At 23.0% G+C, this 25,497-nt stretch overlaps 9 protein-coding genes across 9 annotated transcripts; 6 read left to right on the forward strand and 3 right to left on the reverse strand.

The window, feature by feature from the left end:
• Window positions 1–376: 376 nt before the first annotated feature.
• On the forward strand, window positions 377–2,400 carry PY17X_1454700 (periodic tryptophan protein 1, putative; the record flags this gene model as incomplete). The annotated part of the gene is made up of 3 exons (XM_022957674.1): window positions 377–588; window positions 881–2,135; window positions 2,281–2,400. The coding sequence occupies 3 exons, from the start codon at window positions 377–379 to the stop codon at window positions 2,398–2,400; spliced, it is 1,587 nt and encodes a 528-aa protein (XP_022813025.1).
• A 1,367-nt stretch (window positions 2,401–3,767) lies between these two features.
• Window positions 3,768–4,681, forward strand: PY17X_1454800 (conserved protein, unknown function; the record flags this gene model as incomplete). The annotated part of the gene is made up of 2 exons (XM_718667.2): window positions 3,768–3,813; window positions 4,095–4,681. The coding sequence occupies 2 exons, from the start codon at window positions 3,768–3,770 to the stop codon at window positions 4,679–4,681; spliced, it is 633 nt and encodes a 210-aa protein (XP_723760.2).
• Window positions 4,682–5,743: 1,062 nt separating this feature from the next.
• Window positions 5,744–6,208, forward strand: PY17X_1454900 (ubiquitin; the record flags this gene model as incomplete). Its single annotated transcript, XM_721500.1, has 2 exons — window positions 5,744–5,849; window positions 6,093–6,208. The coding sequence occupies 2 exons, from the start codon at window positions 5,744–5,746 to the stop codon at window positions 6,206–6,208; spliced, it is 222 nt and encodes a 73-aa protein (XP_726593.1).
• Window positions 6,209–8,046: 1,838 nt separating this feature from the next.
• PY17X_1455000 (conserved Plasmodium protein, unknown function) lies at window positions 8,047–10,482 on the forward strand (the record flags this gene model as incomplete). The annotated part of the gene is made up of 1 exon (XM_720090.1): window positions 8,047–10,482. The coding sequence occupies one exon, from the start codon at window positions 8,047–8,049 to the stop codon at window positions 10,480–10,482; it is 2,436 nt and encodes an 811-aa protein (XP_725183.1).
• Window positions 10,483–11,035: 553 nt separating this feature from the next.
• Window positions 11,036–11,719, reverse strand: PY17X_1455100 (uncharacterized protein; the record flags this gene model as incomplete). The annotated part of the gene is made up of 1 exon (XM_720089.1): window positions 11,036–11,719. The coding sequence occupies one exon, from the start codon at window positions 11,717–11,719 to the stop codon at window positions 11,036–11,038; it is 684 nt and encodes a 227-aa protein (XP_725182.1).
• Window positions 11,720–12,805: 1,086 nt separating this feature from the next.
• PY17X_1455200 (conserved Plasmodium protein, unknown function) lies at window positions 12,806–14,155 on the reverse strand (the record flags this gene model as incomplete). The annotated part of the gene is made up of 2 exons (XM_022957676.1): window positions 12,806–13,830; window positions 14,056–14,155. 2 exons carry the CDS (start codon window positions 14,153–14,155, stop codon window positions 12,806–12,808), a joined length of 1,125 nt encoding a protein of 374 aa, XP_022813026.1.
• A 1,197-nt stretch (window positions 14,156–15,352) lies between these two features.
• On the forward strand, window positions 15,353–18,172 carry PY17X_1455300 (uncharacterized protein; the record flags this gene model as incomplete). The annotated part of the gene is made up of 1 exon (XM_720085.1): window positions 15,353–18,172. The coding sequence occupies one exon, from the start codon at window positions 15,353–15,355 to the stop codon at window positions 18,170–18,172; it is 2,820 nt and encodes a 939-aa protein (XP_725178.1).
• Window positions 18,173–18,538: 366 nt separating this feature from the next.
• On the reverse strand, window positions 18,539–19,959 carry PY17X_1455400 (conserved protein, unknown function; the record flags this gene model as incomplete). Its single annotated transcript, XM_022957677.1, has 5 exons — window positions 18,539–18,589; window positions 18,722–18,840; window positions 19,012–19,182; window positions 19,331–19,477; window positions 19,689–19,959. The coding sequence occupies 5 exons, from the start codon at window positions 19,957–19,959 to the stop codon at window positions 18,539–18,541; spliced, it is 759 nt and encodes a 252-aa protein (XP_022813027.1).
• Window positions 19,960–21,286: 1,327 nt separating this feature from the next.
• Window positions 21,287–25,160, forward strand: PY17X_1455500 (conserved Plasmodium protein, unknown function; the record flags this gene model as incomplete). Its single annotated transcript, XM_022957678.2, has 3 exons — window positions 21,287–24,634; window positions 24,869–24,939; window positions 25,052–25,160. The coding sequence occupies 3 exons, from the start codon at window positions 21,287–21,289 to the stop codon at window positions 25,158–25,160; spliced, it is 3,528 nt and encodes a 1,175-aa protein (XP_022813028.2).
• Window positions 25,161–25,497: the final 337 nt, after the last annotated feature.

The raw sequence follows: 25,497 nt of genomic DNA on the forward strand, positions 1-25,497 counted from the left end.
GTTATTAATAATTTATTCGTTTATACTCCTTACACTATTTACATTTCTTTTTATCACAACATTTAAAATAATTGGAGATATATGCAACTATACAATTGGGGTAATAGTTGAGAGCATGGTTATATATCTATACTAATATGTATGTGTATATATTTTTTTATAAACAATACATACACTAATTTTAACACTATATTGAATTTATTTTGAGCAAAATTAAATGCAATAAGATAAATACTTTCCTAAATGTTAATGTCTATAAAACTTAAACATTTTATGGAAGGGAATTATTATTTGAATCATCCATATTACTAATATGCTTTATCAAAACTTAATAATCTAGATTTTTTTATAAAATTTCAAAATTCGATCTAAAGAAATGGAAAACGAAGAAGGCATAGAAAATATAGCGATTGACATAAAAGAAACAGAAGACAAAAAAAAAACGGATAAAAAAACGGATAAAAAAAAGGATAAAAAAAAAGATAAAAAAAAAGATAAAAAAAATGCTAAGCCAAGTGATATGGTAAGTTGTATTGCCTTTTTATCAAAGGATCAAAAATGTTATTCCAAAAAAAAACAAGTATACAGGTATATTTATAAAAATTAAAAAAATAATATATCACAAGTTTTATTAACAAAATTTATATTATGTTTCTAGCACATGTACATGTATATATGTAGAACATTTTCATTTCTTATAATATCCAATCTGTTATTTACTTTTTCTATAAAACTCAAATTAAACAACCCGAATGGGAGCCCTGCCGTTTCTCCAAATTAATGCCATTCCTATGTTTCATTCTTTTTTCATTTTTTCATTTTGCCACTTTTTCATTTTTCCACTTTTTCATTTTCCACTTTTTCATTTTGCCACCTTCAGTGACGACGAAAGCAGCGAGGAGTCTGATGTAGATGACATTTCATATAAAAGAAAAAACAAAAAAAAAAAAAATAAAGATATGATCGATTCAATATTTCAGAATGAAAAAAAAAGTAAAAAAATAATATCAGAAGATTTAATTATATCTAATAGTAAAAAATATGTATATGAAGATGAATTGAATATAGAAAAAACAGATTCTATTATACTCAATGGAAAAATATATAATGATGTTGGAACATTAGAATTACATCTTTTTAATTATGATGAAAATATATTTAATATATATGATGATACAATAATAGATAACTATCCATTATGTATGGATGTTGTAAAATCATCTTATTATAAAAATACTAATTTAGTTGCAATAGGTACATTAAATAAAGATATTGGTTTATGGGATATTAATTTAATGGATTCTTTGGAACCAGTATGTTATTTGGGAAATCATGACAATACTTATGATGATATTTATTTAAATAATAAAAAAAATAAAAAGGATAAAAAGAATAAAAAGAATAAAAAGAAGCGAAAAATAAATGTACAAGAAGAATTACCAAATGTTGAGACAAAAAATGAAAAAGAAGAGGCGGTGGTTTATGAAAATGTTACAATAGGTAATAACCCATCTAATGTTGAAAAAAAAAAAAAAAATAAAAATAATTTAAAAAATGAACTTGAAGGACATACAGATAGTGTAACATGTATAAATATTTCAAAAATGATCCCAAATTTGTTAAGTAGTGGTTCAAAAGATCATACTATAAAATTATGGGATTTAAGCAACCTTAAAATTTTGCATACATTTGATTTTCACAAAAAAAAAATAAATAATCTTAATTTTCATGAAAAAGATACAAATTTATTATTATCGACATCCTCTGATAAAACATTAAAAATTTATGATATTAGAAAAAATCAAGTAGGCTTAAATATCGAATTAGATAGCACTCCTGAATCTACAATATGGAGCAAAACAAACGATTACACAATATATTTAACTGATGTTAATGGATATATAAATAAAATAGATATAAGAAATGCTATAACAACACCAAATATTTTTAATAATAATAATAATATTGTTAAATTTAAAGCATTTAACACATCCTGTATATCATTATTAAATCTGAGCTGTAATACAAACTTATCTTTGGCTGGATCCGAAGATGGAATCATAAAAGTTTTTGACTTTTCCAAATTTGGCGAAAATGAACACCCTTCCCTTATTTATACTCGAAATATCAAGAAGGTAGAGATGAAAAAAAAAAAAAAGAAAAAAAAAAAAAAAAATATAGTAGGGGACATGCCCTACATATGTTCCACTTTGAGTGATTATTCATTTGGTTGTTTCATTTTTATTTCTATTTTTACTTCCATTTTATTTCCATTTTTAGAATCTGTTTTTTATGAAAGATAATACAGACTGGCCACATGTCGTATTTTTAGGATGTGACAATTTATATGATTGGGATTTGAAAGAATGCGAAGAAATAAGCAAACATTTTAAACTATGATAATATATCACAAAGGTTTGTAACAGTTTGTCATTTAGAAGAACTATGATATGGTGCATATACACATGCATATACTTTAATTTATTTATTTATTTATATGTTTATTTTTATGTTTATTTTTACATTTTTTGGCGTTATGTTGGTTGTTTGGTGTAGAAGGCAATGCATGCCCCAATTTTTTTTTCACCCAATATGGAAAATTATAAAATATATTTGTCTTTTATTTTAAAAAATTGCATAAGCATGTTAAATTGTTTATAATTAATAATTCATAATATCTTATCAAATTTGCAAAGGAGAATTTATATGTATATCTCACTTTTTTTTTTTTTTTTTTTTTATAAAAATTGAAGATAGTTCAAACTGCTTAATATATACATGTGTAGTATTGTTTGGTAAAAGTTATACTTTCGATTATCACAACCTTTTGAATACCTAACTATTGTTTTATAAAAATATATGTTTTTGATTTTTTATAATAATACACAAATCATAGCGTTTTCACGAGAACGGAAGTAAAAACGTATAGTAGAGACATTGCAATACAGTTTCAACTAGTGCTAATATTTAATCTTTGAAAAAGAAACAAGAAAATATTTTTATTTATAATTTAAAATATATTTTTTATGGGAAAAAAATATCATAATTGTAAAAGGGACCATATAATAAGAAAAATATATTATCATGTAAAACTGCTTTTTTCATAATTTATAAATATCGAATTGTATACATTTGAAATATAGAAAAAAAAACAATATTTTTTTTATCATGTATTTCAAACTATATAAAATGAAGTAGAGGTATTGTTTATAAACATCATATAAAGTGACATATATATATATATGTATGTATCAACATTCAAATGTTTTTATTCATATTTATTTTAACAAAACGTCAAAAATATAGGGGCATCATCATATTATATATATAAAATAAAGTATGCTATATAAGAATATACAAATATATAAAAAAAAATAAAAGGACCGTTAGAAATGCATATAATATATGTATATATATATGACGATACAATAACAAATATTTATTGTAGTACGTTTTATATGCTAATTCAGGGTTAATTTTATATTTTTCTTAAAAAATAAAAAATATAAGATTATATAAAAAAATAAAATAGTATTTATATTAAATTTATATGAATCGTTTTACAAATAAAATATATTTTGTTACATGTTTTTTTCCCGCAATACTTTTTATTAAAACTAGTTAAATAAAAAAAAGGTTTGACCTTTTTCTTTTTTTTTTTGATTTTTAAAAATATTTTATATAATAAAAAAAACTAAGAACAAATTTAGAAATATTTAAAAAAAAAAAAAAAAAAAAAAAAGTATATAATAAAATCGTAAATAAAAATGGGAGCTGGTATGAGTCATATTCAATGTTTAACTAGCATCGCAGGTAGAAAGCAAAAATGTGAAAATGAAAAAATGAAGCGTGAAAATTGAAAAAATGGGCTATGCAGATATATTGCAAAAGTTTGTAACTCGCAACTTCGCACGAAAATAAATAAAAGCTTAAAATCATTGTTGGTTACATGAATCGATAACCAATCATTATCTTAACAAATAAAAAACACACCTATTAAAAGAGGATTGCTCATTTTGTTCATTCCCCTATGCTTAGATGCATATATATACATAATATATTTATTTTATTTTATTCTACTCTATTTTTGACAGGTTTGTCTAGCATAGTGATGTCAATGTTTCCAAAGTTAATTGCAAACAACCCAAGTGTGTTTAGGCCATTATTGAATGTCAGTTGGGGATATTTATTTGGTTCAACATTATGGTTATGTTTTTTTTCTGAAATTGGATTAGTTAGAAGAATAAATGCTCCTAAAAAAAAAGGTCTTCCTGAAAATTCTGAACAAGCAAAAGAACTATTAAAAGAAATAAAAAATAATGAAGGTGATTTTAAAAGAAGAAATATTGACTTTAAATATTTTTTTAGTTTATCTACAATATTTTCAAGTATATTATTATTATCTACTGTTAAATTAGCAAATCATAATTTACAATTAAGAATATGTTCTACTATTGTATCTTTGTCATGTATATTAAATAATATATATTTTCAAAATAAAATCCATTCATTAGCTTTAAAAAAAGAAAATTTACTTAAAGATATGATCGATAAACCTAAAGATACAACTGTTTTAGTAAATTTAAAAAAAAATAGAACCGATTTTCATATACATCATGGATTATCACTTTTACTTTTATATTCATCATTTTTCGGCTTGACACCATATATCTTTACATAATATCTTTGCATAATATTTATGCATATTTATGTATTTATATTTATACTTTTTACACAAGTGTGTAATTGCATGTATGTCTGAGTAAATATGTGTTCATATATATGCATATACGATGTATGTATATATACCCACTTAAAATACCAAGTGGTTGGTTTTTATTTTCAATATAAATGAAATACCACCTTAATTAATGTATCGTTTTTTTTTTACTACGCTTATATTACATTGTTGTTTTTTTTTTTTTTTTTTTTTTTTTGCGAGAGGGGGACAACTCTCATGAAAAATATATAAAAATATAAAAAGAAAAAAAGAAAAAAAGAAAAAAGAAAAAAGAAAAAAGAAAAAAGAAACTTTTAAACTAAAGAAAATTAAATATTTATAAAACGATTTATTTCAATACCAATAGATATTGGGAAATCCCATACCCTTTTCTTGTTTCATTTTTTTTTAATTTATGTGATATTGAAAGAGAAGAAATATAACTGAAACACAAGTTCTATGAAATTCAGATAAAAATAAAATGGTGCAAATTATTTGAAAAAAATTAAATTTCTAAACTGATTAACTTGTGTTTTTTTTTCTAAAAAAAATTATTTAAGATTGTGGAAAGATATATTTTTTGAAAAAAATACAAACTTTATAAATACTTAATATTTTTATCTATATTTTAGCATCATTAAAGTTTTGTTAATACATGCATAAGAATAAAAATATTTCAAATGGTTAGAAATATAGATATCGTATTATATATTTTATATATTTTATTTATTTTATTTATTTTGTGATAACCCAACAATTTCATAATTGGTTATTTTTATTAAATGGTAATTTTGTCGCAAAAAATTATACCTATATATATAACGAGAAAATAAATGATTGCAGTATTGTAAACAGCTCGACAATTGTAAAAAAAGATACCATTGTTTATGCGTAAAAATAAAGACAAAAAGTAACCAAGAACTCAATAAATCAAATAATAATAGCAACAATAATAGCAATAATAATAGCAATAATAATAGAAACAATAATAGCAACAATATATACGTCACATTGGCATAAAAAATGATCGAAATAATACTTAATGATCGATTAGGAAAAAAAATTAGAGTAAAATGTAACCCTGATGATACAATCGGAGATTTGAAAAAACTTGTAGCTGCTCAAACAGGTTACATATGCATTTTATTAACATTATTTTGCCTTAAGTTTGTGATTATATAAATAAGAAAGTGTGTGCAAAATGAATAATATTATGCATTGTACATAATTTTTGCATTATTACATGCCCATGCAATATATTATTTGATTCACCACTTTCCGTATTATTATGGAAATAAAATTTCGTGTGTATTTTCATAATACAATGTGTCCCTATTTATTATAACCTATATTTTTTTTTTTATTCGAACAGGAACACGAGCAGATAAAATAAGAATTCAAAAATGGTACACTATTTATAAGGACCACATAACATTACAAGATTATGAAATTAAGGACGGAATGAGTTTGGAGTTATATTATAATTAAAGAAAATTATATTGCCGGTCAGGTGAAAAAGGAAAAAAAAAACTTTGAGCTGATGGAAAAGTGTTTGAGATTTTTATTTCGCCAAATTAATTTTTTATATATAATTATACCTGTGGCACAATAGCTATTATGTCATATGTCATTATTATTATGTCATTATGTCATTATTATTATGTCATTTTTTATCATTTTTGTCATTTTTCGTCATTTTTGCTGTATATCGTTAAGCTAGCGTAATGTAATATTATAGAAATATTACCTTATGAAGTAAATATAAATAATTCAAATTAAAAATGGCAACTTATAAAATGTGTTATAGAAAAGAAGAGGTATTTTCCGTTTCCCTTGTAAAATTATTTAACCTTTAAACTTTACATATAAAATAATAATTGGTAAAATAAATTGTTTATTTATAATGCACATTTTTTTTTTCATTTTATAAGTATTTTAAATTTCACTTTTTACAAGTATATTGATATTGATATTATATTCGTTTTTATAGTTTTTTTCAATACATGATTATAATATTTTATTTTGCAAACAAACCAATTTTACTTATATTTATAATATATACATAAATATAATATATTTTTTTTAATATATTTGTAGTAATTTTTTTTATTTTATAAACTTGTTAAAAACCGTAAAAGAATATGTCCTTAATTTGATGTTCTTTATTTTTATTGCGCATATGATTATAATGCAATATTTTTTTTTTTTTTTTCAATGTAATATAATAACGCATGTGAGCCCTTTTGCTTTATATATATATATTAATTAATTATATGCGTAAAAAGAGTAATAGTAAAAAAATATATATGATTATATATTGTTATAGATTTGAAGAATTACATATATAACATTTTATATACGCTATTTTTTATAGTAAAATTTATTAGCATATTGTAAATTAAATACCGTATTATAAATTAATGCAATTTTTTCTGGAACTTTACGAACTTTTAGTACCTAATTTTTTATTTACCTTTTATGCTTATTTCTTCTTATTTCTTCTTATTATTTATTTCTTATTTTTCGTTTTTTCCTATAACCAATCGCCGCTATATTTATCAGATAATCCTTATTTATGTAGATAATTAAATTGTATACCATAAAAAAAGGGGGTATAATAATACATGTTTTATTTTTACATTTTTTATTAATTAACGAGTAATTATTGTATAAGTATAAATACGATTGAATTATCTTTAAAATGCAAATTTGGATATAAAGCAATGATATATATGTACTTTTATATGTGCATATTAATAATAGTTTTTTTTTTTTAATATATTGAATGTATTTGTGTAGATCGTAAGATGAATGTGAATAAGTTTTTAATTATTTGTGCATATGTTATATACATAGTTGTATAGTAGTTATTTGTGCATACATATATACAAGCGTGTATATATACATGACATTTTGTTATACATCTTTTGTAGATATGTATATATGCAGATGATATATATAACTGAGATATTATTTATATAGTATTTCATAAATTTTGAAATCAAAATAAGAATAGCGAAAGTACAAGTTTAATTTTATCTATAGTTAAATTATCGTCTTATTCATTATTTTTGACAAAATAGCGACAGTATATGCATACATGCATACGTACACAATTTACATGTAGCTGCCTTTAAAATGAACAATACATACCATATTGTGTACTATATAATAATTAAATATAAGTGCATATATAAAAATATAGATATGCAATAATATACATATGCAATAATATACATATGTATATATTAATACTTTAGATTTATATATATAGACATTATATCTTTAAAATTTTATAAATATTTGAAAAAAAAAAAAAAAAAAAAATGAGTACTGGGTTAAGTAGATTATTAGAAATAGGAATATTCGTTGGAAGTTTTGTTTTAATTTGGTATTTAACAGGAGAAAAGCTTTTTAAAAAAAAACGAAGAATTGTAAAAGATAATATTTTACTAATATTACGACACTTATGTTTTGAAATATATAAAGTACTAAATGAGAGTTCAAAAACAACTAAGCAAGTATATGATATGATAAAAAGTGATCCTAACGCAGCTATAGATGTAAGCAAATTAGAAGAAGCTATACTTAATCAAGGTTATAAAAAGAAAATAGAAGATGTAGAAAAACAAGTATTAGATAAATTTAATGTAACTGCAGATGATTTTTATGACGAATTAAAAAATTATGATAAAGATGTAGATATTCAAAAATCACTTAATTCAATCAAAAAGATGTATAATGAATCACTACTTGGATTTACTCCTAAATTACCAAGTATAGATGAAAATATATCAAAAGATGTGATAATAAATTTAACTAATTTAATATATAAAGAAAAAAGAAAAATATATAAAGCCAAAATAGATTCTATGATTAAACAAAATGAAGATTTTGATGCAGATGTAACTTTTTCAGATCCAGAATTTTTTGATAAATTGCAAAAATCAACGGAACATGTTGAAGAACAAATTATAAATGAAAATAGTGATCTGATTCCTAATTTATTTACATTTAAATATCTTGTAAATTATTATTCAAATGATATTACTTTTGTACAAAAAAAAAAATATTTAGAATCAAAGCATGGTGAAAAAATGATTAAAATTTTAAAAATTAAAAAAAATAAAAAACAAAAAAAAAAAAGTAATAAAGATTATAATAGTAGTGTACATACACAAAGTCAAATATCATTACCTGACCATCTTAATTCAGATAAAAATGAATCTTCTAAATCTTTGAATATAATTCATGATTATGATAATAAAAATAAAAATATCTTTGATACAAATGTAGAACCCACTAATTTTCCTGATCAAATTAGTGTAGAAATTAAACAAAATGAACATGATATTAATTTTGAAACTACTAAGAAAGGATGGGGAAGAAGCTTAAACGAAATAAAACCCGATAATGATCAGAGCGTTTCATTTAGTAGTATCCCTGAAGAATATATAAATAATATTGATGATTTTTCTGTGAATAAGGAAATTGATCAAGACCCACAAGATAGTGACATTACCACAAACGACAATGCATTAGAACCCAAAATTATTGACTCTGAAGAAAACCCAGAGCAGAGCGAAAAGCCACACGAAAGCGACGCTCCTAGCGAAGCCGATGTGGAAGTGGAAGCAGCAGTAGAAGTAGAGGCGCCAGTAGAAGCTGAAGCACCAGTAGAAGCTGAAGCACCAGTAGAAGCTGAAGCACCAGTAGAAGTAGAAGGACCCGTAGAAGTAGAAGGACCCGTAGAAGCTGAAGTACCAGTAGAAGCTGAAGTACCAGTAGAAGCTGAATCACCAGTAGAAGATGAAGTACCAGTAGAATCAGAAGTAGTTGTAGAAGCTGAAGCACCCGTAGAAACTGAGGTACCAGCAGAATCAGAAGTAGCTGTAGAAGTAGAAACTGAATCACCAGCAGAAGCTGAAGTACCAATAGAAGCTGAATCACCAATGGAAGCTGAATCACCAGTAGAAGTAGAAGCAGCAGTAGAAGTAGAGGTGCCAGTAGAAGCTGAAGTAGCTGTAGAAACTGAAGCACCCATAGAATCAGAAGCAGTAATAGAGTCTGAAGTACCAATAGAAGCTGAATCACCAGTAGAAGTAGAAGCACCAGTAGAAGCTGAATCACCAGTAGAAGCTGAATCACCAGTAGAAGCTGAATCACCAGTAGAAGCTGAATCACCAGTAGAAGCTGAATCACCAGTAGAAGTAGAAGCACCAGTAGAAGCTGAATCACCAGTAGAAGTAGAAGCACCAGTAGAAGATGAATCACCAGTAGAAGTAGAAGCACCAGTAGAAGATGAATCACCAGTAGAAGTAGAAGCACCAGTAGAAGATGAAATACCAGTAGAAGTAGAAGCACCAATAGAAGTAGAAGCACCAGTAGAAGCTGAAGCACCAGTAGAAGTAGAATCACCAGTAGAAGCTGAATCACCAGTAGAAGCTGAATCACCAGTAGAAGCCGAATCACCAGTAGAAGCTGAATCACCAGTAGAAGCTGAATCACCAGTAGAAGCACCAGTAGAATCAGAAGTACCAGTAGAAGCAGCTGAAGCTGAAGATGGGAAAAAAACTGCAAACGACGGGGAAGCTGCGAGCGTAGAAAATAGCGAAGGCAATGATAAACATAGTAATGGTGGTCAAGAAGTAGAAACCGCAACTAATTCGGAAACAGGAACAGAAAACAGTTATGAAACAAAAGGATCCGAAGCCAAAAAAAAAAAAAAAAGTTTTAGATTTTTGAAAAAGAATAAAAAGTAAAAGAATAATTTTATATTAACAATGAATATTCTTTAATTTTTTTTTTTTTAAAGTGATCGTTGTATATGTATTCTTTATGTGTATTGCATTTTATTTTTACTTTGTGTATATACGTATATGAAAAAAATATCGTTTTATATTACAAATAAAAATGCACATAAAATAATTAATAGGTGTGTATATTGTTTTATATTTATATTTTATTTTTAATAATTTTTTTAAATTGTAAACAAATTAATAATTAAAAATATTTGAAATTTAAATTGTTCTACAATATATAGCATAGTTATCTTTTATGTCCCCAAAAGAGGTAACATAGGATATATAGTTCACAACAATGTAATAAAATGTAATACAATGCAACAAAATAAAGAAAGGCGAAACAGTTTGAAAGGGGAATACAATTTTGTTCTTTTCAAAAGTGGTAGTATGGATATGTATATAGTATGGATATATATAGTATAGATGTAGATACGTTTTATTTGGAATAAAAATTGTTCATTTTATATAATTAAATTTATATGTACATCAAAAGTAATTAAAATTATTTATTTTAAAAAGCAGGGGGAACAAAATCGTTCTTTTTTTCATTAGCTTCACACCAAGCTTTTGCGATTGTTCGTTTCATGTCACTATCTCCTTCTTGATATAATTGCTTCATCATATCCATAAGCATAGCAGATGGTTCAGATTGGTCATTTATTTTTGGTGGTTTAATTTTTGACATAGGAGATTCTTTAAAATGAAGATTATCCCAATGTTTATTATCTTGCTTAATTAAATATACTTGAATAAGATCCTTTTTAATTTTTATAGAACATTTATTTGGTATAATTTTATCATATAATTTTTTAATACAAAATCTATAATTTTTTAAATCAAGATTATGTATTTTTATTTCGAAATCTCTTTCATTAAACTCTGATATTATATTTTCTTTATTAATATTTTGGATATTTTTAATTGTTAAAAATACAGTTACTTTATTTTTTTCTTGATTCCAAGCAAAAGATGGAACAGAGCTATATGATATGTTATTATCATTTTTTTCTGAATTTGTAATATTTATTTTATTAGGTTTTTGAAATTCATCAAGTTTTAATTTTGCTATTTCAACTGTCATATCTTCTATGACTCGACTTATTTTTCTTTTTACATTTTCTCGAACTGCTTTAGATAAAATTGTTTTCAATTCTTCTATATCTTCATGTAATTCCTTTAATTTGTCAGACTCCATTTTTATAATATGCAAAAAAATGATGATAATAATGATAATGATAATAATGATAATGATAATAATGATAGTAATAATAATGATAGTAATAATAATGATAGTAATAATAATGATAATATGTAGAGACCAGGTGAATATTTATTTTCCTCTTATTTTTAATGTAACTATAAAAGTGGGATGCTATTTTTATTATGCTTGATATGTTACAAACAGATTGTTAGTAAAGCTTATAAAATAAATGCAAAAAAAAATAAAAAAATGTAAGAAAATATGTAAGAAAATATGTGAAAAATGTAAGAAAATATGTGAAAAATGTAAGAAAAAATATATGAAAAATATGTGAAAAATATTTGAAAATATTTGAAAATATAAAATAGGTTATGTACAAAATATTGATGTCATGCACATATATTATTTTCAAGGGTGGAAAAAAAAAAAAAAATTCAATATGCAAAAAATGTAATTTTTTTTTCTCTTTCTTTTTTTTTTTCCGCTTTTTCTCTTTCTCTTTCTCTTTTTTTTCCGCTTTTTCTCTTTTTCTGCATTTTCTTCTTTTTCTTCCTTTTCTGCTTTTTTCCTACGTGGTCAGTATACACCATTAAAAATTGTAGAAAATTTGGTTATCTCTATTTTGCATTAAAAAGATAAAATACGAGTGGAAAATAAAACTATTAAATTTCGCCAACATAGGATATATAATAATGTATGGACTAAAACCAAGCGAATGATATTTGCAAAATAAATTTGACATCATACTGGCCCCTATAATATGTATACACTAAATGGGTATATATATATATATTAATTTTGAATTATCTGAAAAAAATATGAATATATATCTTGAATGTAAAACATATATATATATGTAATTTTGTTTTTTCAGTGCTTCATTTTCCTTATATTTTCAAATATCACTTATTTGTTCATATTTGACATTCTTTCTTTTTCGAATAAATCTAATTTTACTGATTTATTTTCTCCATAAATTTTGTTAAAGAGTACATTTTTTAATACGCTATTATAAGTAGCTTTTCGTCAATTCTTTCCAATTTTTCCAATTTTTCCACTTTTTCCAATTTTTCCACTTTTTCAGCCCTTTTCAGCCCTTTTCTGGTTGTGTATATAATTATTTTTGAATGTATGCTTCTTTTTTTTTTCCGTTTTTAATATGTCTGAATTAATAAAATCAAGAACGTGCTTAGGCTTACTTATTTCTATACTTAAAAAAATGACAATATTATTTTTTTTTAAGAATTGTATAATTTTTGCTTTAAAAAGTGAATACATAAATTTGTCTTTTACATTACATTTTTCATTACACAAAAAAAAGAAAGTATATGTATCTAATATTTTATAAATAGTATAAAATATATTTTCATCATTTATTATATTTTTAAGATATTCTATATCTTGAATTATTATATAATCACTTTTTATTTCATAATTATTTGTGTTTAATTTTAAAAATAATAAACATGGTTCTTTTTCATCTTTTACTAGTTGAATATGATCTATAAATATTTTATTTTTTTCAATCAAATCGTAATAAATATTTTTTATTTGTAAATTTAGGATATAATGATTATAAAGATCACTTTTTATATCTAATTTTTTATTTCTGTCTATTTCATCTTTTGTATTATTAGGAAAAATGTCTAAACAGTTAGTATCAATATAGTTTGGGTTGCTAAATTTAACAACATTACGATTTATGCAATTTTCTAACTCGGAAAACGTTTTAATTTGAAAACATAAAATATCGCTATCATTAATTATGTCAAGAATTTTATTTTTTAAATTGTGATAGATCAGTTTGTTTAAATTGCATACGCGATTATGATTTTGTTCACTTTTTTCATTTTGCTCACTTTTTTCATTTTTCCCATTTTGCTCACTTTTTTCATTTTTCCCATTTTGCTCACTTTTTTCATTTTTCCCATTTTTCTCCATTTTTTCAGGCATCCACAAAATGAGGATCCATTTGCACTGGTTTGAATATTTATTAGTGTTATATAATATAAAACATAATTCAAATTTTAGCAATTTCTTTAAATTATTTATATCTTCATCTGTTTTATCGCTATATTCTGAGTAGCCACTTAGTATAAATTGAACTATTAAAGAGTAAAATAAAAAATAAAAATATGTTGATTTTTTTAAAATTAAATATAATTAAAGGAAAAGAAAAAAAGACAAACAAATCAGGGATGCAAATATTTATACTATATACATATATATATATAAAATAATAGTAATGTGAAGACAATTCGAATGTTATATCTTTGTATAAAGGATAGAATTATTTCCAAAACATTTTTACAACGTTCTTCAAATCTTACATTTATTATTCAAAGAAAATATAAGAGACCTTTTATTATTTTTTTGACGATTACATAAATCAATTTCCTTGTGTGCAGAAGGACTAAAATGTTGTTTCATGTTTTAAAAAAAAAAGTGAAAAATTAAAAAAAATAAATTCAAATAATTACTATTAATTTTTATAAGCTTAATTTTGTATATATATATTTTTGTCTACTCATTTTGCTACTGTTTTAGTTTTAAATAAAAATTGTATAAACTAAATTTATAAGAAATTTATAACAAATTTATAAGAAAATTATAAGAAAATTATAACAAATTTATAAGAAATTCCGGTAAATAACAACATATTAAATTGAAATAAAATAAATCAAGCGGTTGGAAAAGAAGAAAGAAAGCTGTCCTTCCATGCATACATACATATATGTGTGTGCATATACATTTTATTTTTTATTTTTTTATTTTTATAGAGTATATGCTACTATTCCCTATAATATGTATATACATACATGCCGATAAGTTTGAAAAAAAATGCAATTAAAGCTAAAGAAAAATTTCACAATTATGCCATTTTAAAAATAAGAACATTATTTGATTTTTTCCTAACATTTATTAAAAAAAAAATGAATATTTATGCCTATATACATATGTATATATATATAGTCTACGCTTTACAACAGGGTTAATATTTAGTTCAATCTAAGACAGTACATAAATATATATGTATAATCAAATTATATTTGAATTATTATATATTTCTCTTTTTGTAAATTTATGGTTTTAGAGGAATATTTCTTTTATTTGTGACGCAAATGAGAAATTGTATTATTTTTATTTCAAAAATGTTAAGAACATTTAAAGGAATAATTATTTTAAACATATAACAATTATTTAATACAAGAATAGAATTACCTTATATTTTTTTTTTCTCTATATTTGACTTATTCCCTTTATTATTTTTCAATATATTTTTTTTGGCAAATTTTCCTGCTAAATGGCAAGTTAATTTTTTTTTTTTTTTTTTTTTTTTTTTTACGTGACTGACCAACAATGTTAATAAAAAAAGTAAAATATATAATTATAAAAAATAATAATTTATTTTTATAAACATATTTTATTTTTATGATAATAATAATATTGTAAAAAATTATCCCAAAACAATGAACACCACAATGAACTATTTTTTTTTTTATTATCAAAATAAAATACTTCCTTTAAAATAAAGAAATATATAATTATATATACATGCGAATATTTATTTCCGAATTAAATGAAAATTAAAAATATATATATTTAAAATGAGTATAAGGAAAGAAAATGAGAAAGAAAAAAAAAGATATTGATGACATTCAAGAACGGATAGGTCAAAAGGAAAAAAAAAATTTAAGCAAAAATAATAGAAGATATTTAAGTGGCAAAGAAAATGATACTAAGCTAGCCAAAAAGGAAAAACGTGAAAACACTCACAGCATAAGTTCTGTCGAAAATTATAGCAGCAATAGTAGTAGCGACACAAACAATAGTCATAAAAATAAATCTCAAAAATCGATCAAATTAAAAAGAAAAAGGAATGTACGAAATGAATCATCAAGTTCTGAAACAAACAAAACAAAAAAGAAATTTGGAAAAAGGCAGATAAATGAACATGAAGAATGTTCCAAATTTGACCGAGAGCAATATCAAAGTAATAGACATGAGAAAATAAGCAAATCCTTAAATGAAAAAAAAAGAGAGAGAAAAGAAAGGAGCGATTCTGATGAGGGTGAAGATGAAGATGACAATGTACGTTATAAAAAAGAAAGGAAAAAAAGAGAGGACAAAAAAAGAGAGAACAAAAAAAGAGAGAACAAAAAAAGCGAGTCTGATGAAGATGAAGATGACAATGCACGCTATAAAACAGAAAGGAAAAAAGAGAGAAAAGAAAGAAGCGATTCTGATGAGGATGAAGATGAAGATGACAATGCACGCTATAAAAATGACAGAAATAAATTAAAGAGAGGACGAAGCGATAGTAGTTACATGCGAAAAAGCCGAGAAAAAGAAAGAAAACATTTTAGAAATAAAAAATATAATAAACGAAGTGTATCAAACAGTTCAAATGAATTTGATAAAAAAAAAAAAGATAAAAGTCATTATCAAAAAAGAGATCAAAATGAAAAAAAAAAAAAAAATTCAGATTCAATCCACGATTCAAGGGATTATGTCCACAAAATGAAAAGAGAAAAACATGAACATGAACATGAACATGAACATAAATTTAGACGAAATGGCAGTAGTAGTGGCAGTGGCAGTAGTAGTGGTCGTAGTAGTGGCAGTAGTAGTGGCCGTAGCAGTGCCAGTAGTGGTGGGGGTGAAGAAAAGGAATATGACCCATTTGATGAAGATCTAAATAAAGATGTCGAAATTAATGAAAATTTAATCGAATATGCAAAAAAAAAAATAGCAAATATTACTACAGAAGATATAGGAAGAACAGGAGGAATATATATTCCACCTTTTAAATTAGAAAGATTACAAAATGAAATAACAAATAAAAAAAGTAGTGCATATCAAAAAAATGAATGGATGAAATTAAAAAAAAAAATAAATAATATAGTTAATAAAGTAAATATAGATAATATTGGAGAAATATGTTATGAATTATTTGAATGTAATTTGATAAGAGGAAAAGGAATATTTAGTCGTGCTATATTACATGCACAATTAAGTTCTCCAGCATTTACAAATGTTTTTACATGTCTTTTATGTATTGTTAATTCAAAATTTCCAAACATTGGTTTATTAACAATACATAGAACAATATTACATTTTAGAAGAGCTTATAAAAGATGCGATAAAATAGCATGTTTTAATAGTGTTAAATTTATAGCACATATGATTAACCAAAGAATACTTAATGAAATAGTAGGGTTACAATTATGTTCATTATTATTACAAAATATAACCAATGATTCCATTCAAGTATGTACATATTTTTTAGCTGAGGTAGGTCAATTATATATGAACATATGTAGAAGTGGGTTAGATATTATTTTTGATAGATTAAAAGATATTATACAAGAAGGAAATATAAATGTTAAAACACAATATGATATTGAAAAATTGTGGAATTATAGAAAAGATTATTTTAAAGATTTTCCTACAATCATAGAAGATTTAGACATTATTAGTGAAGAAGATAAAATAATTCATGAAATCGATTTGTTAGATGAAAATATTAGTAATCAAGAAGAATTAAATATTTTTAAAGAAGTTTCTTATGAACAATATGAAAAAGAAGATCAAGAGTGGGCTGACATTTCACGTGAACTATTAGATGTAGATGATAATTCACGAAATAAACAGAAAGACACAAATGAAAGTAATAGTGATGATATAACTGGTAATAGCCAAAATGAAAATTATAGTAGTAATAGTAGTAATAGTAGTACAGATTCTGAAAAAGAAAACACAAATGATGATTCGAGTAATGAAGATGAAGAAGAAGAAGATGAGAATAAAGAAGAAATACATGATATGACAGAACAATATTTAATTAATTTAAGAAAAAATATATATTTGTCAATTATGTCATCTTTAAGTTTTGAAGAATGTGTACATAAATTATTAAAATTAACAATTAAAAGTGGATATGAAATCGAAATTTGTAATATGCTTATAGATTGTTGCTGTATGGAAAAAACTTTTCAAAAATTTTATGCATTGCAAGGTGAAAGATTATGTAAATTAAAAATTATTTATCAAGAGAATTTTGAAAAGTGTTTTGAGAATTCATATAATACAGCTCATAGATTAGAAACATCTAAATTAAGAAATTGTTCAAAATTTTTTGCACATCTATTATATACAGATTCTATTTCATGGAGAGTTTTTACTTTAATCAAATTAACTGAAGAAGATACAACATCATCTACAAGAATTTTTACTAAAATATTATTACAAGAATTAACAAATAATATGGGAATTAAAACATTTTATTTTAAAATTAATCATCCTGCAATATCCCCATTTTTATCTGGTTTATTTCCATCAGACAATTCTCAAAATATCCGATTTAGTATCAACTTTTTTACAGCCATTGGTTTGGGTGCACTAACTAGTTCAATGAGGAAATTGCTTTCGACCGAGGGGCATTAAATATTTGTTTAAAACAAAAAAATAAATAATTAACAAATAAATGATGTACATGAATTAGAAAATATATGAGGAAATTTCTAGAAAAATTAAATGGAAAAATAATGCCTATATCAATGCACTGTTGTTGTTACATACAAACATCTAAATGCATAAGAAGCCAAGCTTCTTAATTTTAAATGCAAAAAAATAAAACAAATAAAATTAAATCACCTATACATAAATGAAAATTTATTTATTCCTCCCACATATAAGGGACAATTTTTTTTTTTAATTTTTTTTTTGAACTTTTATTTTGAACTTTTATTTTGAGCTCCTTCTATTTTGAGCCCTTTTTATTTTAATTATTTTTGTATTTGTTGTTTTTAATTAAGATATATTGGATTTGCGCTTCGAAAGGATTAAGGAAAAAATCTTTGTCTGTAAATGAGCAATAATTCCAAAGCAAGTGCATAAATCGTATGTGTATATGTATGTATGTATGTATGTATGTATGTAGTGGGCAAGTATAAGATAAATGGGCTTAATCGTTCTCGTTTTTATTTTTCATACTATTAAGGCATATTTATATGTGGCATTTTCTAGGGAAGCGTTAATTGCCGAAATTTTGGAAAATAAAATTCCGTTTTTTGCTTCTATCTCGTTTAGTCGATTCATAAATGAGTCACTTTCTGCAAATTTGGGAAGAGCATAGCCAAATTGAAAAATATGCATACACAATGTTGGATGTGATAATAACAAAGTGGAGTCATATAGAGTAGGCAATTTATAAAAGCTAGCATAGAAAAGTTATGAGAATATTACTATGCAAAAAGTTGTTTATATTTATTTAATTCGATAACCTGATATTTTATGGCTATTTATATAATCCTTTAATTCAAGTGTCTGTTTAATTTGAGAACTATAACATTTCATAAAGTTTATATGAGACAATATAATATTTCTCTTATATTCAAATGCACTATATACATCTAAGATACTACTACTGTGAATGTATATGTAAAATTCTTTATCTAAAAAAAAGGTGCATATAAATATGTGAATGTATGAAAAGTTCTTAACAATGCCATAATTTTTTTCGTTTTTTTCGTTTTTTTTAAAATAGTACAAAACAAAGGGTTAAAATTTTTTAATATAATAGTAATTATTTTACAATCTTACATTGGTTATAAACATCATTCAGGAAATCTTTTGATATTTGCTCCAGTACCAATTTGATGATACATATATGAACTGAAATGCTATTATTATGTTTATGTTTTTTGACAATTTCTATGAGCTCGTTTTTCTTTTTTTCGTCACAAAAGTCTGATAAAGTGTGGAAAATGTTGGAAAAGTTGGAAGTGGTGAAAAAGTTGGAAGTGGTGAAAAAATTGGAAGTGGTGAAAAAGTTGGAAGTGGTGAAAAAATTGGAAGTGGTGAAAAAGTTGGAAGTGGTGAAAAAATTGGAAGTGGTGAAAAAATTGGAAGTGGTGAAAATGTGGAAAACATTATGATGTATTTAAATGAAATATTTTACCTATTGAAAGATTTTGCAAAGATGATTTAATTTGATCTAAATTGTTTTTATATTCATCTAAGTTTTCAAAATCGTCAAATTGATTTGAACTTTGGGTAAATTCTTCTATTAAATTATTTTTTTTATTATCAAAAGAATTTTCAGAATTGTTTTTTTTTAACGGATTATTTTTGTCATAGAATGTTATGTCCCCTATAACCTTTTCAATTCTTAACATTCGATGTTTTAAATTTTCCAAAAGTTTCTTTTTTTCTTTTACACTTAGTTCCATTGTTTCAGCCTACAGTATATTATCAATGCTGCTTTGACAGTTTTTCTATTTTTGCCACTTTTTTTATTTTTTTATTTTTCTATTTTTCCACTTTTTTTATTTTTTTATTTTTTTATTTTTCTATTTTTCCACTTTATTGTGAGCGATAAATAACGTTCTAGACAGACATTGAAATGTAAGAAGACAATGATAACTGTCTTTAAAAAAAATAAATGCAATTTTTAATTAAATAAGGAGGATGTGTTAATTATATACATATAATTTATTCCTTTAAAAAAAATAACAAGTTGTATAGGCTTAAATGAAATAAGACATAATCAATAAATAATAAATAAAATATTGTGCATACAAATATATATATATTATTTATTTATCAAATATTTTCCTTCATTTTTTATGGAAATATAAAATGCATGTAAAAAAAATTAATTAAAATAGTGTATATATATTCGGATAAATATTTAAAAAAAATGTATTTAAAAAATTTGAGTATATAACCACAATATGGGCTTTATTTAAAAAAATATATATAATAATTTAATAAATACAAATTTGTTTATTTATTTTGTTATTATTTTGTTATTATTTTGTATTATTTTGTATTATTTTGTTATTATTTTGTACTATTTTGTTATTATTTTGTACTATTTTGTTATTATTTTGTTATTATTTTGTACTATTTTGTTATTATTTTGTTATTATTTTGTTATTTATTTTCTTATTTTTAATCTTAAAAGAACAAATTCGCGTGTATTTATAATATGTATAAAAATATATTTGATCATAATATGATGAAATTTATTAAAAAAAATATTACAATTTAATTAAATAAAGTTGGTTATAAAATTTGTTTGCTTTTATTTTTAATATCATATAAAGAATTATACATTTTTAATAAGTTTTACCTTAATTTACACATATCAATTTGTATACTTATTATAATATATTTATCTTTTGTGTGTGTATTATATATTTTTATAAAATTTATGCGGATTTTATTAAAATGAAAAAGTATTAGTGAGACAAAATATCACCTTATTTTTTTCATTTTTTTTTTTTTTTTTTTTTTTTTTACTTTGATATATATATATTTTTAGTAACATATTTGATCATTGAACAAATGGCGAAATAAACAAATTTTAAATGTATGCAAAGAGGCATATATATATAATATATATATATATATATAAATGAGATCATGTTTGGTCATTTATTTTGACTTTTTTTTTTCTCTCACATTTTTGTAATTTTTGTGTGTTTATTATTGTCTATTCTTTAACTTACTGTAATTTATTTTTTATATATCTTCATACAGAATTCGATAAAAATGGCAAACATTGTAATAAAAAAACAAAAATTAAATTGTCTAAATTATAAAATATGCAATAGTGATGAAAAAAACAAATTAAATCAAGAAAACAGAGTAATATATATTGATAGTTATAATAATGGAAAAATATGGTTACACGAGAAAATAAGTAATTTATGTCAAATGTTTTTTAAAACAAATAATGAAAATGAATATGGAAAAAAAAAAAGAAAAAAAAAAAATGTTTACAATATTACAAATGTTAATCAAAAAAATATAATTTTAAATAAAAATTATAGAAACACATTTGATCATATAACATTGTTAAAGTCATTATTAAGTATTTATGAATTTTATAATAAAGAAAATATTCAAGATATAATATGTCCTCAATTATGTAATGAATTAAAAAAAGAAAATGATAACAAAAATAAACCATATAATATTGTAAAAGTAATACAGCCAAATAATGAACATATTTATTCTGAAATAAATATTTGCCAAAAAAATAAAAATATAATAAACTATAGAATAAATGAAAATAACAAATTGTCAAAAGATAATATAAATAATATATTTATTAATTTAATTAATGAAAAATATGGATTATTTTTTATATTCAATACAATATTTTTTGCAAATTTGAAAAATTATTATTATTTTGTTGATATAATAAATGTATTAAATTATATTGGCAATAGGTCTATATCACACATAGACACATTTTCTGATTCCATTGATCAAAAAAAAAAAAATGGACAAAACGTAGAAGATGAAGAAAGTGGAAAAGATGTAGAAGATAAAGAAAGTGATTCACAAAATAATAACAAAATGAATTTGATATATGAACAGATTGCTCTATTTGTAGAATATTGTTATGATATTTTAATTTATGAAATGGAAAAAAATGATACTGAAACATTTTCAAACACATTTGTAAATCAAATAAAAGAAAAAAGTACCAAATTAGTAAAACAAATAAAAAAACAAAATAAATCTAATAATATAGAAGAGATAAAAAAAAAACTAAAAATATTGAAAAATAAAAAGTCAGATGAAGAATTTTTATTTTTATCTATGAATAAATGTAACAAACAAATTTATAATGAATTAAATAAAATTCCTGATTTATTCTATGGAATATCAAAAATAAATGAATATACAAATAGCGAAATAGGAAATAATAATACTCAAGTTTCTAAAACAGACACAGTTTTGTTATATAGTGATGAAGAAAGTTGGGATTCAAATTCTGATGATTATATTGATTTACAAAAAAAAAATTCACATAAAATATTATCAAATTTAGAATCATTAAAAGATAGTCAATTATCTGCATCTACTCAAGAAATTGACAATCTTAATGAAAAAAAAAATAATATCGTTACTTCATCTTTTGATCAAGATGCTGAAAATACCAAACCAAAAGAAAAAAAAAATTCTATAGAAAAATTAATTCTCAGTTTTTATAATCATGCTAAAATGATGATCAGTCCAAATGAGTGTACTAATAAGGAAGAAGAAAAAAAAAAAAAAAAAAAAACAGATAAAGTAACACATGAAAATAGTTTTGATCAAATTTTTAATATGGAAATTAATATGCATTCTTCTAAAATGGAAAAAGTGGAAAATGATATCCAAAATTATGCACAAGAAGAAAATAAAGATATTGTACATAATGAAATAATTAATAATCAGGAAAATTTAGCAAATGATCAAACTAATCTTATATCAAATGAACTAGCCATAAATAAAGAAAATAAACAGGTTACTCAACCAATGGACACCAATTTAGATCAAGTGCCCATATCTCAAAATGGAGAAAATAACCAAGCAAATGAGCATGGTGCATGCGAGAACAAACTAGGCGATGCAGAAAAGGATGCAGAAGAAGATGCAGAAAAGGATGCAGAAAAGGATGCAGAAAAGGATGCAGAAGAAGATGCAGAAAAGGATGCAGAAGAAGATGCAGAAAAAGGAGAAGAATGCGAGAGCAAACTAGGCGATGCAGAGTGCGAGAACAAACTAAGCAGTGAAGAAGAAGACGAAGAGATAATAAATTTTTTAAAAGATAAGACAAAAGATATAGATAAATATGCATATAGAGAGGCATTAAAAAAGAGTCTTGAATGCAATACAAATTGTAGTGTTGAAAATCACTATGATGAAAAAATAGAATTTATTAAAAAAATAAAAAAATTATCTAATTTAATAAAAAATAAAAAATTTGATAATAAATATAAAAAAGTATGGGAAAAAAAAGTAAAAAAATTTAAGTGTAATAAATTACAAAGAGCATATAAAATTTGTTTGTCTATATTATTTTCTATAGTAAAAGATATTAACAAATTAAAAAAAGAATTAAAAGAAATGGATAGTTTTATATTTATCAATTCAAGAATGGAAAAGTATTTAAAAAATGAAACTGATATTATATTAAATTGTAAAAATAGACAAGATGAATTAAAAGGAAAAAAAGAAAATAATATAATAAATAAATTTTTTTTAAGAACAAATTTTTTTACTGATTCTGAAATAAATACTTATAATTATAAAGATAGACGAAAAAAACAAAAAAAATATATATCATATATACCTTTAAAAAATTATAAAATATTATCATGTAGTTTAAATGAAATTTTTAATGAAAAATTATTGCAAGAAAAGTTAGAAAATATTTTATATTATATTGAATATGATAAAGATATACCTGATTATTGTAAATTTTTTTTCAAAAATTTTAAAATAAAAGACAGATATTTATATAATATACAAACATTATATAATCCCAATTCTATACCAAATATTGAATGTATAAATATGATTATAAATAGCCTAAATTATAATTATGAAAAAATATATAAAAAAAAATATTTTTTTAAATATAAATGCAATTATAGTTATTTATCAGAAATACCATCAGTATATTGTTGTAATGTACAAATTGTAAAATATTTAGAATTTTTAAAATTAAAAGAAACATGTAATAATATTATAAAAAATAATAAAATTTATGAACAATTTTTAAATCATTTATCTAATTATATAATTGAAGAATCTTATTTTATTATTCCATTTTTTACATCTTATGGAAAATTTATTATAGTTATAAAAAAAAATAAAAGTGATAATAATGAAAATGCATTTATGAATTTGTTCAAATATAAAAATATTATTTCATATGATATATTTATTAACAGTTTTTCTTATCCTAATGATAGTAGTTTTCAAGCAATTGTTCATTTTTCTCATGTTTTTATAAATATATTACGAACATTTTTCAAAACAAGGAATTCTGATGAAAATATTCCAGAAATATTTTATTCTCCAATGTCAAACATAGACAAACAGAAGCTCATATATCATGTAAGTTTACATCTGATCATATTTGGAAAAGTCTCAAGACAAACCTTTTTCTCCACTCTACTTCGTCACTTCTTCATTTCGTCACTTCTTCATTTCGTCACTTCTTCATTTCGTCACTTCGTCATTTCGTCACTTCGTCATTTCGTCACTTCGTCATTTCGTCACTTCGTCATTTCGTCACTTCGTCATTTAACCACTTCGTCATTTCTTTGTTTCATTTCTTTTCAACTTTAGGAAATGGAGTCTGCAACCAACAGAGGCCACATTATCATGAACATGCTATTTTTGATAGAATCATTTTTTAAGTAAGTTTGAATGAAATTTACATTTTTTTGTTCATATATCGGCCTGATTATTTCTCCCATTTTTTACACATTATATAACCATCATATTATGTTTGAATTTTTTTTTTTTTAGCAATACAAAAAAAGTCAAACCTCCTATGATATTTTATGAGGGATTAAGATTTTTATACATTGTTAGACTTATCGAATTTTATTATCAAAAAGTGCAGCATAATAGCTAGAAAGGAAGCCAATCATCACAACCAATCATCGCAATCAATCACCACAACCAATCATCACAGCCAATCGGTGTTATTATGTGAAGAATGAAAAAGACATTTTTTTTTTTTTTTTTTTATAGATTTATATTTGTGCATATTCCCAAATTTATGTAATATGTATTGTTTTTTTCATTAAATTATTAAGCTTTTTTCTTAAAAACATTTTTATTATTATAAAAAGAATATATATTAATTTTAAGTTAAATTTCTCAGTTTTATTAAATTAACTAATGAATGAAAATTATTCAAAATTATAAAAAAAATTATGATTTTTATTCACAATTTTTTAAATGCTTAA

The sequence above is a fragment of the Plasmodium yoelii genome, assembly GCF_900002385.2.
Source record: "Plasmodium yoelii strain 17X genome assembly, chromosome: 14".
NCBI classification, from domain to species: domain Eukaryota; phylum Apicomplexa; class Aconoidasida; order Haemosporida; family Plasmodiidae; genus Plasmodium; species Plasmodium yoelii.